The 13,598-nt window shown below is 41.7% G+C and overlaps 1 protein-coding gene across 3 annotated transcripts in view; it reads right to left on the bottom strand.

Annotated features, from left to right (window-relative positions):
- HS2ST1 (heparan sulfate 2-O-sulfotransferase 1) overlaps window positions 1-13,598 on the bottom strand; it is a 169,865-nt gene that overhangs the window by 36,085 nt on the left and 120,182 nt on the right. For all 3 annotated transcript variants that reach the window (XM_005298096.3, XM_005298095.4, XM_042840532.2), the window contains 3 exons: window positions 13,153-13,391; window positions 3,657-3,742; window positions 5-143 (listed from right to left, as the gene is read on the bottom strand). In XM_005298096.3, coding sequence (XP_005298153.1) covers window positions 5-143; window positions 3,657-3,742; window positions 13,153-13,391 — 464 coding nt within the window. The remainder of the gene's footprint in view (window positions 1-4; window positions 144-3,656; window positions 3,743-13,152; window positions 13,392-13,598) is intronic.

Genomic DNA, 13,598 nt, shown 5'->3' with positions numbered 1-13,598 from the left:
TTACCTTTTTATCCCCCTGTTTTCGCCTTCGTAGCCCTGGTCTGTAATCATCTCCAAACCGCAAAAAGTAATAATAAGAAACTAGTCGTTCTATAGGATCTCTTATGACATTAATGTAAATTGGTTTCTTTTTAACACCAAATCTGAAATAGAAAATAAATAAATAAAAATGTCAAACCAACGTTTTTCCTGCAGTATCTCAAAAATGTATTTACTGACATTAGGTAAAAGTAAAAGTGTATACATATTACAGACAGGAAATTTTAATCTTTAGAGCCAGGAAGTCAGTATTTCACATTAGGGCTATATATTACTGTTTGAAAGAACAGAAGAGTGCTGTCTGAAAAAGGACAGATGAAAAAAGTATTGAAAACAGAGATATTCTCTACCTTGTGATGGAGGGTTCCAGAAATGTTAACACAATAGATTCTTGTTTACAGGAACAAGACAAACACAAAAAACCAAGCCACACACCAGGTAAGTCAATTCTGTGTGTCTGTATGATTTTTTGTTTGTTTTTAATATAATCCAACCCGTGTCTGAGCTAAAACAATATTGCAATGTCAATAATTACATCCTGCCTGCTTCCATACCAGGTGTAGAAAGTTTTAATATAAGTAACCTGACCTTAGAAATTCCTTCCCTCGGTCTAGCAACCAAATATTCACACCACAGAAGCCCTCAGGAGGTTCGGTCTTCTTTTCCTGCTTCCTGCAGTTGTTGCTGTTCTAACTGTGCTATGCACTAGTGAAGTAAGGGGTATTCATAGCATGATGCCAAGGACAGAGATGCAAACTACAAGGAAGGGGAGGTGCTCAGGGACTGTCATTTGGCTAGGATTATAAAATGTGGGTGTTCTTGAGACAAGCAGAAACCAACACTTCATTTTCTATTACAGGTTTCAGAGTGGTAGCTGTGTTAGTCTGTATCAGCAAAAAGAACGAGGAGTACTTGTGGCACCTTAGAGACTAACAAATTTATTTGGACATAAGCTTTCGTGGGCTAAAACCCACTTCATCGGATGCATGGAGTGGAAAATACAGTAGGAAGATATACATATAAAGAGAACATGAAAAGATGGGGGTTGCCTTACCAACTTTAACGAGACAAATCAATTACAGTGGGCTATTATCAGCAGGAGGAAAAATCACTTTTATTGTGGTAATCAGGGTGGCCCAGGGCAGAGGTAGCTCAGTGGTTTGAGCATTGGCCTGCTAAACCCTGGGTTGTGAGTTCAATCCTTGAGGGGGCCATTTAGGAATCTAGGGCAAAAATCTGTCTGGGGATTGGTCCTGCTTTGAGCAGGGGGTTGGACTAGATGACCTCCTGAGGTCCCTTCCAACCCTGAGATTCTATTCTATTCTATTCTAACAGTTGACAAGAAGGTGTGAGTAACAGTAGGGGGGAGAATTAGCATGGGGAAATAGTTTTTAGTTTGTGTAATGACCCATCCACTCCCAGTCCTTATTCAGGCCTAATTTGATGGTGTCCCGTTTGCAAATTCATTCCAGCTCTGCAGTTTCTCGGAGTCTATTTTTGAATTTTTGTTGTTGAAGAATTGCCACTTTTTGGTCTGTAATTGAGCGTACAAGGAGGTTGAAGTGTTCTCCAACTGGTTTTTGAATGTTATAATTCTTGACATCTGATTAGTGTCCATTTATTCTTTTGAGTAGAGACCATCTGGTTTCGTCAATGTACACGGCAGAGGGGCATTGCTGTCACATGATGGCACATATCACATTGGTAGATGTGCAGGTGAACGAACCCTTGATGGTGTGGCTGATGTGATTAGATCCTATGATGATGTCCCTTGAATAGATATGTGGACAGAGTTGGCAACGGGGTTGGTTGCAAGGATAGGTTCCTGGGTTAGTGTTTTTGTTTTTTTTTCTCCTGCTGATAATAGCTCACTGTAACTGATTTGTCAGTGACTTTTCAAGATTTTTTAAGGCCCCTGTGCTACCTAAGAATGTTATTTTGGGGCCAGACTAATGACACAGACCTGGACAGAGGCCTGAACATTTGGTCGTATAATGACCATTCTGACTGACTAATGCAAAGCTCCTTGGAGCTGGATTGTGTTATGATATATATTTGTACACTTGACAATTACAAGAACGCAGAACATACTCACAGTTTCTTTAAAAGTATAGGTCAAAAGCAAAGAGCAACCACAGTACTCAATATACGATTTTAATAATGAAAACCACAAATAAGAGGAAGGAAGCTGTTGTGGGAAAAAATTAGACATTTAGGTAAAAGGGCAACAAACAGCAAAACACAAGGATAATACAGCCCTGGAAGGAAATATGAACATGAATGAAATCTGTGAAATTGCTTAGATGCCTTTCTACAGGTACAATAATTGTTTTAATCTGGAAAGTTCCAGTACCTAGAAGATGTTTTCAGCTTTATGCCTTGAGTAATGTAAAGAATAATATTCACCTAGCTGTTCACAAGGCTGTTATTCCATTAAGGGTTCAAGTCAAAAAGTCTTTTAATATAGTATTTTAACTTCTTTAAAAAGGTGGGAGAGGAGGTTGATGCAATGTGAAGCACAGGGTTTCTTCATTTTATTTCATGATTTTTTTTTTAAATTAAGGTTTCTCTCCTTCCTTTTCTTTTAGCAATCTTGAAATTTCAGCTGCTGCCCACTGGTAATTTCCAGCTGATATAGTGGCTTTTCGGACTTTCTATTAGAGATAAGCTAAACTGGGAGTTTATGATGTTCCCCCATTTTACTTTTACTTTTTTTTTTAAATAAAAAGTTATAATTAAAAATTACTTCTAGAGAGGGGTTTAAAGGCTACAAACCAAAAGATCTTTACCCTCTGAGGTCTTAGTTAATTGTCTGAGTGGAAAGGAGGAGGAACACAAGTGATGGGGAATATAGGCATGATCTTGCACCACTGAAGTCAATAGGAGTTTTATGATTGACTTCAGTGGGAGCAGGATTAAGCTCTACAAAGGGGATCATTATTCAGTGTATTTTCTATGTATTTTTGTAAAGATAGTATTAGTGTATAGCACAAAAGTGACTGCTTTAATATATTGGTATGTTATTAACTGTGGCATGTTAAAAACTAAATTTAAAAAAGTTTAAAATGTATGGTGAACATGAAGAGCCACAAACTTCAAAGTAACCTAACTGAATACCAGTTATATGGTGTTACTTATTAGATGTGGTATGTTTGGGAACAGATTGCGTCTAAACTTCTCAGCCTGTGAAGCATATCACTAGGATGACACACTCAGTATTCAGAAGAGCGAGCTGAAATTCTCAGGCAAAGGCACTTCTGTTGCTCAACCAAGGAATAATACTGCTAACTTGTGGAGTCAGGTCCTAAACAATGAGCTAATTCTTTTTTATCATGCAATAAACAGGACAAAGTTGTATTAAAAATCTAAAGGGAATATTGCTATTTTGAAGGACACTCAATGTTTCAATTTTTTTAAAAACAGTTGTTAGATTCTGATCACTAGAGGGCAGTAATATTTAAGATGGATCTACATAATCTACTTGAACTACTGGACTCCACAACTGAAAGCTGGTAAAACTATCACGTTTCGGAAGGAAATATTTTATCTACTGTGTAGTTTTAAGAATATAAATAGTATCCACCATTGTAGATGAAACAAATCATTGGGTAACTTACTTTGCAAAATCCAAGTAAGATATATGTCCATGATAAAATCCTGGTTTCATTTCCTTCCAGGAAGTTACATTCTTAACAAATCGCACCTACAAAAGTAGAAAACAGTCAATATTCCAATTCTGTTTGGAATGGCTGATGTTTAGCTTCCAATAATATGTTCCATTCAATAAGTAAAACCGAACGATGCATTATGATAAAAATCTATCACTATGAATATTACCAAAAGACATATGACTAACTGAAAAGGATACTTTATTTAGAAGCACATGGCAATTGACTCATCTTAGAGAGTCACAATTTAAAGCTAAAAAAATATGAAGCAGAAAGTAGCAATCAGAAAGGCAAAGAAAGCAAAGTCAGAAATATGATCAATATAAACAACATTTTAATTAGTATTTTTTGTTAGCCTGAAACATAGTTTGAAGGCAATACAGAGTTCCCTCAGCAGTGAGCAACAGGGACCAAATCCATCAATCTGTATTCAGTTTCCAACAGATTTTCCACAAGAAGGGAACGATTTTTTCTTCAAATGCGTTAGATCCTATAAAAAGCCAGCGTTTCACCTATTTTACAGGGACGTGAAGGCATCAAACCTGGTGGACCATTTGCTCAAAAGGAACAAAATTTTAATTTTTGGATGGACCATCAGCCAGACTGCATTTCTGCACTATGTTTAGTTTAAGGTACATCTGCATTCTTCTCTGGAGCTTATTACTAGGAAAAATTAATTTAAGCCCAAAAGCTCAACATGACAATCTAAATCTATACAGGGAGGGTGTCCCTAGCCTCTGTTTGCCAGAAGCTGGGAATGGGCGACAGGGGATGGATAACTTGAGGATTACCTATTCAGTTCATCCCTCTGGGGCGCCTGGCACTGGCCACTGTTGGAAGACAGGTTACTGGGCTAGGTGGACCTTAAGTCTGACCCAGTATGGTCGTTCTTATGTTCTTAGATCATACCAAGGCATGAACTAGTCCTTAGACAAGAGCTGATCAAGTTCTAAGCAGACCTCACATTTGGAAGATGATCATGCAGTACAAAATAAGATACATGGCCCAAATTGCAGTGACTTACTTTTTTTTAAAGGAACGTACCAGTAGGGTATTTGAGTTGACTTCAGATTCATGCCTCCCCCATTTATGTTTATGCACCCACTGTGCTGTAGTACTTGGGTGAAATAACCTGGTAAATGCGTCACAGTAAACTGTGCACAACAGACTTCAGAAATTGTTTGCCTCACTGTGCCATATCAGCCAACCATAATACATAATTTACTTATGGTTATTTATTGCAAAAAGATATGCCTTGCACTACACACTTCAGTTTAGTACATTTCTGGATCCACGGAGCACCAGATGAAGAAAGCCCTATTGTCAAGGGAGCCTCCACTGAAAATGACTTACTTGCAATCTTGAAGAGCATGCTTCCATATGGTCAGCAAAACTGTTTCATCACAGTAGTGCACAGAAATAATGTCCTTGAGTTAGCCAGGTTCTAAATAATATAACTATTGCAATATCGGGTGCAATAGTACCGAGTACCCCTCTATGGGTTGGTGAAATGCTGTAACAGCTGCTAGGTAGAACCTAAGAGAGCTTAGGGATAACCCCCGATTTGTTAAGGGTCAGGGCATATTCCAGAATATGGGAAAGAGTTGCTGACACTGGAGAGATTTGTTGGGACGTGCACCAAATCTGGAACCTGGACCATTTCTGCGGGTATCTGCATCTGAAGAAGTGAGGTTCTTACCCACGAAAGCTTATGCTCCCAGTACTTCTGTTAGTCTCAAAGGTGCCACAGGACCCTCTGTTGCTTTTTACAGATTCAGACTAACACGGCTATCCCTCTGATACTCTGCAGGTAAGTGTGTCTTGCGGAGGACTTTCTACTGTGTAGTAGAACCTCTTGCACTTCCTTTGAGCATGAGCTTTCTAGGTGCTGGAACACATAGGATCCATGCCTTGAGGTGGAAGATTCCCAACTTGGGATGTATGGTATACCCTGTGTCCTGAGAGAGGGAAGGTGCAGAGTGGCTGGAAGGGAAAATCAGTGGGCACATTGCGAGCTGCAGGTAAGTGTACCAGGTCTGTCTCGGCCACGTGGGAGCAATCAAAATTGCATAAGCGCCATCGCTCTTTATCTTTAGCAGGACCTTCAGCAGAAGAGGAAATGGAAAGAAGACGTAAAGAAGGTCCTTGTCCCATGAGAGGAGAGAGCATTGCCCAGAGAGTGCCGTTCAATACCCGTCCTGGAACAGTCCGGTGGACACTTCCTGCTTTGGTAAGTGGTGAAAAGATCCATTGACGGTGTTGCCCACTGTGCAAACAAGCCATGAAGTACTGATGGATGCATCTCCCACTAGTGGTCATGCAAGAAAGGGCGATTGACTTGTCCGCTACCACTTTCTGCGTGCCCAGGCGGTAAGCCACGGATAAGGTGATGTTGTGAGAGATACACCAGTTCCACAGTTTCATTGATTCTGTGCATAGAAAGGGTGATCTGGCTCCTCCCTGGTGGTTGATATAATACATGCAGACTATGTTGTCCATCAGGACCTTTATATGTGATCCTGTTATCAGTGGGAGGAAACTGGCACAGGCGTTCCTCACCGCTCTCAACTTAAGGAGATTGATGTGCAGGGACGTCTCTGCAGGTGACCATTTGCCTTCTGTTGTGATATTGTTTAAATGCATGCTCCATCCTATGAGAGGATGTGTCAGTGGTAAGGAGTTACGAAGGTGGCGCCTGTAAGGAGGGGATCCCTTTGCATGCATTGGACAGGTTCTTCCACCAGTCCATGGAGTTCTTGATCCTGGTGGGCAGTGACAGGGCTTTGTCCAGAATGTCCCAGTTTGGTCTGTTAACCGAGCTGAACCACAGCTGTAGGCATCGCATGTGAAGTCTGGTGTGTGAAATCACTGCTGTGCCAGCTGCCATATGCCCCAGGAGCTGGAGGCAGATTCTTGTTGGCACTTGACTGCATTGAGCCATGTCTATAAGCGACACCAGGGATAGAAATTTGTCCTGATGTAGGAAGGCTTTGGCCTATAGCTCATCTAGGTTGGCCCTTGTGAATTCTAGGCATTGCCCTGGTGTGAGAGTCAACTTCTGGGAACCAATCTGCAGGCCCAGCTCCATGAACAAGCATATTGTGTCTTCAGTGGCTCGACGAGCCTCCTGAAGCTACTGGGTTCTCAGGAGACAATTGCACAGGTAAGGGTAGATCATTATCCCTTGAGATCGTAGCTAGGCAGCCACAACTGAGAGAACTTTGGAAAATACTCTGGGTGCTGATGGAAGTCCGAAGGGGAGGAGTGAAACTGAGGAAACATCTGTGAGCTAGTAGTATTGAGATGTGAAAGTAGGCATCTTGTAGGTTGATGGCCGAAAACCGGTCTCCCTGTTCTGGTGATGGAATGATCGTCAATAGGGTGACCATCTTGAACTTTTGAGCTTTGACGAACTTGCTGAGAGCTCTGAAATCCTTTCCTGGTGGGAATTTGGAAGTAACGAGTAGAACCCCTTGCCTCGTAGATGCTGAGGTACTGGTTCTATGATTCCTAACTGCAGGAGTCTATCTCCTACCATAGTAGACTCTTGTGAGAAGGGTCTCTGAAGAGGGATGGGGAAGGGTGTTTGTGGAGGGGATAGGGAGGTGAAGTGGATGAAATATCTGGATCTGATGATCTCAAGGACCCATCTGTCTGAAATTATGCACTCCCAGGCACTGTGGAATGCTGCCAAATGGGGGTGTGGTCACAGGTAGTAGAGGGGAGTGATCTCGTGGTGCCTCGACCTGCCAGTCAAAAGTGATGCTTAGGGGCAGATGTTTGGGTCAAGGACAGGTAACCCAAAAACTTTCATTTTGAGAACATTCCCTTTTTCCTATGGGGCTCATAGTGCTGTTGTGATGGGAATTGGGATGAATAAGGCCTTTGCTGGTATTGAGGGCTGAAGCGTCTCTTTTGCCCCGGTGTGTAGCTTCCCAGTGACCTGAGAGTAGCCCTGGAATCCTACAAGGAGTGGAGAGAGGCGTTGATCTTCTCGTGATAAACTTCACCTCCTCAAAGAGGAGGTCCTCTACCATGGTCTGCATCTCCTTCAGGAAACCCGAGAGGAGAAGCCACAATGCCCGTCTCATCATCACAGGCTTTTTTACCATCAGTTGCCATTTCTGGATAATGGCCTGGAAGGAATCCCGGGAGTTATCCAGCAGTTTATCAACAAAGTCTTGTAGTTTATTGTAATTTGTATACTCATACTTTGCCGTGAATGCCTGGTAATTGAAGATTCGAAATTGTAAAGTGGCTGAGGAGTATGCCTTCCTGCCAAAGAGATCAAGACGCTTCCAATCTCGGTCATAAAGTGCTGTCCTAAAGCGGTGTTGTCGGGCATGAGCGTTCACAGCATCCACCACAATGGAACTGAGGAATGGGTGAGTAAATAGGAACTCTTGATTTCTTTGCGGGGACATAATTTTTTTTGTCTGCCCGCTTGCATGTCAGGGCCACCGAAGCTGGGATTTGCCACACCATCTTAGCTAGGTCTAGGATGGCCTCGTTAATTGGGAGGGCGATTTTGGAGATAGATGAGGCATGGAAGATACCGATGAGCTAGTGGTGTGTATCTTTAACCTCCTCCAATGGTATGTGGAGGGTGTCCACCACACTCTTCACCAGCTCGAGACATGTGGAAGTCATGGACGGTGGCAACAGCATGACTGTTTCGTCCAGTAAAGAAGAGGATATGGCCGTGAGTGTGACCGCCTCCTCTGCGTCCACCTCTCGCTCCTCCACTTCCAAGGCATGTGATGCTGTAGCCAAAGGGCATGCCTGGGAAGTGCTGGGGCAACGCTCAATGCCCTTGAGACGGGCTGGTGGTGTGCCACCCAGGGGTCCTAGTATGGCCCCTGTGGGGGCATATGGCCTGGCAGAGGTGTCCACGGGTGGCAGTGCCTTCTGGTGGTACAGTCCCAGACCCTGTTGATATCAGGTCCCATATAAAGCTTGGGAGGAAGGGAAGAAGAAACCCCATCTGGCTCACTGTCCGATCCCTCACTTGACATCAGAGGGGCATGGCATGATTGTGCGGAAATACCCTTTGGTCAGCCATGCTCAGTGCCATGATCTTGATACCGAGGGGCAGAGAGTCACGAGCTTCCGACATAGCCAGGTCACCAGCCTGATGAAATTTTGCCAGTACTGAACATCCCAGCGTCAGTAGTGGTGCTGGGAGAGATGAGGACCTCACCCGTACCGATCTTTCCAATGGCAGATGGGCCACTGCCGCTGGTGGTACCGATGACAGCTTGCGTACTGGGAACGTCTTAGGGCATTTGACCTTGTCTCTCTCTACCAAAGATTCAATGCCCATGCCCAAGCCCAAAGGATCCGTGTGCTTGTCAACAGTACTGGACATCAACAGAGATGGTGATCACTTTCAGCTATCCCTCAGGCTCACTGAGGGGACTTGAGTTTTCGAATTATGAGAGGAGTCCCAAGACCGTTTGACACACTATCCTTCAAAGTTGAAGGTTGAGGGGAAGACTCACACCCGCCGGAGGGCTAGGGTCAGAGAGCTGCCTCCATACAGATGATTTTCTGGTGGAGATCTCTGACCTTGCGGGAATCTCAGTCGGAGCTGCTGGCAGAGGGAACACCTTTTTGGACGTGGCCCTTGCTGAGGCAGCAAATGCACTGGGAGTGCACTGGGATTGCCTTGCTGCAAGTGCGACACTTCTTGAAGCCTGGAGAGCTGGGCATACCCTTGTCAGGGGGTTTCCTCTCACCCACAAGGGGTCAACACAAGAACAAAATCTTTTTTTTTTTTTTTTTTTTTTTTTAAGTCAAGGCCAAATGAAAGTCAAAAGAAGGCTAAAGAGTTTCTAAAAGCTAAAGAAAAGGCTCCGTTTCTAACCAGGGGCAGGTGAGAAGAAACTGAGGACGGCTAACCCATGCGCACTGGCTAGCCTCGTGGAACAGCACAAGGAAACAGTGCATGCGTGGGCCCAGTGGACGCTGCTACCGAAGTTCTCCAATCAGCAGCGCAGGGATGCAGACACACTTACAGTGGAGCACCCATAGGGGCACCACTCGAAGAAGAACCGTTAACTTACTCTTTGTTTCATGCTGGTCCAAGCAAAACCCATGGCTAAGAAGGTAATATCAATCATAGCATACAGTCATCATGTATATCAGAGGCCTGCTTAGATGATTTAGCCAGGACTTTTCTTAGCTCATCTTTCAACAGATGGAACTCAGTCCAGGACAAGCCAAGACAGGGTAAGTGAGCTGCTGTACTGCATTTGGCTTAAGATGTGGACATGTACTAAAAAGAACTTCTGAAGTTTTATGACAACCCATAGCCATGCTGGAGGTAAATTATTTTTTTCCCCTCATTGGGTCACTGATGACTATTTCTTGCAATTCTCTGTCTCTCTCTCCTGTTGAATGTGGGTCGGCTTTTGTTTGCTTGTTTGTTTTATTTTAAAGGGCCTTGTAGCTACCGGGGCTCACATGAGTCAGTGATTAAAGTTTGTGTCCAAACTAAGTAAGATCTTTGAGGTTATTTTGGAAAATACAAGTGTGAATGAGTTTTTATGAAAGTGTTTTCCAGGTATTTTTAGAAAAATAACCGAAAGGCTATTTCAGAGCTCCTAATAGGTGTTAGCTCAGCTGAGCTTCACTGAATTGAAAATTGGATCAAATGTACTCAGAGGAGCTAAGAAGTACTGCAAGGAAAACAGGAATGAAGGATGAAGTTCAGTTTTCTAGGTAACTGGAAGCTTAAAATGATTCCAGCGATCAAACAGGAGGTGCCAGAAGGTCCTATATCAACTCAGCAAAATAAGCCGGGGAATATTTACATTAAAGAAAAGTGCATACAGCACAAAACTGGTGTCCTACTACACAGTTTACTCCCAATCCACCAATTACCTCTCCTTGTCCCCTAAATCCATCCTTCTTCCTCCCTGCAGTACTGACTATATATCTAGCTTTTTCCTATGACTGTGTGTCCCAGGAACTTCTTTTGAGACACCTGAAATGTTCCAGCTTTTCATTATGATGTTGGCTTTGTTTATAACTTCTAAATACTTGTTCAAGACATATTGCTATACTGAATAGAATTAGCTCTGCATTCACCAGGAACAAACAGTCCAGTAGAATGAATGCAGTATGGGGTGAAGAGAAAATTCTAAAGAAACTACCAAAACTGTCTTTTTGCTCAAGGTGAATGGTAATGACATTTGTTCAGTGTTTCATGCTGAACTTATTCAGTGCACTAAGCTAGTGGAAAATATCCACTATGAGAAATACAGTTACCTTAGTCTGAGGCCCCTTACTTCCTAGGCTGCATGCGTCTCTTGTCAACAGCAGCAGCTACTCCACCGCTATGTTCCTTTTCTCCCAATAGGCAGGGCTAATCATTTTGCTATTGCACCTCTCTTTCTCTGACTGTATTTTTTGTGCTGGCTATTTTAGTATTCCTTTTTCTGGAGATAATTTCCTCCCCCGCAGCGCCATCTGAGTTGCTTATTGGAGGAAGGGTGGAACAGATGACCATGTAGCAGCCTTACTGGCTGGTTCTATAGGGAATGGAGTCACAGCAACCAGCCCTTGACTGGCTGCCAAAAAAATCCAGAAATTTGCAGGAGAGGCAACAAGTGGTGGACAGAAAACCTGAGATTCCCCAGTTCTGGGACAGACTTGAGGAAATCATGACAACTAACCACTCTGAATTTAGGAACACAGATTGCTACACTGAAGCAGAACTGTGATCCATCAAGTTTGGTACCGTGTCCAGGATCAAGAGGTAGAAATCCTACGTAGGCAGGAATGGCTTGAAACTTTTCTAGATGACAGATTATCACCCCAAAAAGTTAGGGCTTGTTTACACAACCTCATAATTTGGGCTACAGGGGTGTGAACTGCAGTGCACACTAAAATACTCCAGCTCCCTCGTGGGGATGCTGCTAGTGTGAACTAAAAGGTATCTAGTTTGCAATAACATAGACCTGTTTGAAGAGGACTACATTAATGTGAACTAGGTACCTTTTAGTTTGTGCTAGTAACAGCCATATGATAGAGTTAAGCCCATAGAGGTTGCCCTGAAGCTTGAAGGCGTTACATCCTTTCCAGAGTTTTTGTTTATTTTAAAAAAATATTGACTATTGTCAAATATTTACTATACAGTTGGCAAAAGCCTTGGTACGAAAACCACTTCAGTTTCTTTAAGTCAGTGATTCATATTGTCCATTGAAACACTGCTTTCTGAATTTAAATTATCCAAAATTCTGAAATAAAACCAAATATGTTTCAATCGTAGGTTCTTTCTCAGAGACAGACACACACAGTTCGATTACTTGTTAAGAAAACAGCTCATTATCCCTGCCAATGATTATTCTTACTTTATTTTACCTATAACTAAGGGCAACAACCCAGAAACTTGATCCTGACTTGACAATATGCCACAAGCAGCATTACTGGTAATGCTATATTTAGTTGATCCATGTTCACTTAAATTACAGAAAAAATAGGCTAACAGAGATTTGGGATCTGATTTTCAAAGTCAGGAATGTGCATACGTGAGACTAATTCAGGCACATGATTTCATATGCAAATTGGACAACTGTATACTTTAACAGGTCTAATTGGTCACTTGCATATGCAATTACATTTATGAATTTACTCACAGTAACTGCTTTGGCAAATTAGATACACAACTGTGCACAACTAATTTTGCAAGTAATGTTTTTCTGTTAAGCTAAACACTGCAAGCAGAGCAACATTATGTAGTGCGGGATTTTTAAAGAATAGGGTTTAAAAAAGAACTTAGAAATATTCAGGGACACAGAAGTGGACTGAAAACTTGCTGAACATTATATAATACCAAACACTTCCTAATACAATTTTCCTTGAGATGTTCATTGCATTATGTTATTTCCTCACTAGTAATTTATAACTCACCTAGCTGAATGAGCTTTTTATTCTTCTCATTTAAAATATATTTTTGGAGAGTTAACTTTGATACCCATGAAAGTGGTGAAGTGGAAGCACTATGTACAGCCAAGCATAACATGAATAGACAATATACTAGACAAGTATTACACATTGCTACACCAATGCAGGTCAATCCTGATCCACTGTATCCCTTTTTATTCTAGTCTTTGACCTTTAAGCAGAGACTTCTATCATGCCAAGTAGTGTGGTAAATTAATCCTGTTACATAATGAAACAATATTAACTTTCTCCATATACAGAGAAAATGTCATTCTAATTATAAACTTATTTAATAAAGCTACATTATAATGGCACCCAATTCCATCTGTTCCTCCGGTTATATTTATAATAGTAAATTACTATTCTTTGTGGACGTATGTACACATTCAAAATGCTTTTTACTGAATAGTGCTGAACACACAATAAAATATCTAATATATTAAAACTGCTGAAGTGGCTAAAAACCCATACCATCATCTCCACAAATTTAACTTACCTGATCTTGCAGTGACATAACAGGATTATTTTTGGTTGTATTGATATGCAGAACATGATATTTGTTCTTTGCACAAAGGTCATAGGCAATATTTGTGAAGGATGTGCTTGCAGTTTTAGGTACTCTGTTGTAAATGATCACCACATCATCATCTTCATCCAGAGTTGCATCTTGTCGAGGACCATCTATTGTATGACGTTGTTCTATTTCTCTGACTTCATGTCTTGCAATAGCTCTTTCTGTAAAGAGAAACAGAAAAACTAAGCTTTCAGTGATAATGAAAAAGTAGATAGTGATCTTGAAACTCAGTCCTTAGAATTAAAATGACAAAAAAGGTTAAAAACCATCTTACTAATAAAGAAAACAACTACTAAATTGTTTGTTTTTTAACGTCTGGATTTAAAGTTTTCCATTCCCGCTCAATGAGTTTTTATAGATTAAGCTAA

The sequence above is a fragment of the Chrysemys picta genome, chromosome 8 (genome assembly GCF_011386835.1).
Source record: "Chrysemys picta bellii isolate R12L10 chromosome 8, ASM1138683v2, whole genome shotgun sequence".
Lineage (NCBI taxonomy): Eukaryota > Metazoa > Chordata > Testudines > Emydidae > Chrysemys > Chrysemys picta.
Note: the sequence above shows the minus strand (reverse complement) of the source record. Positions and strands in the feature narration are given on the sequence as shown.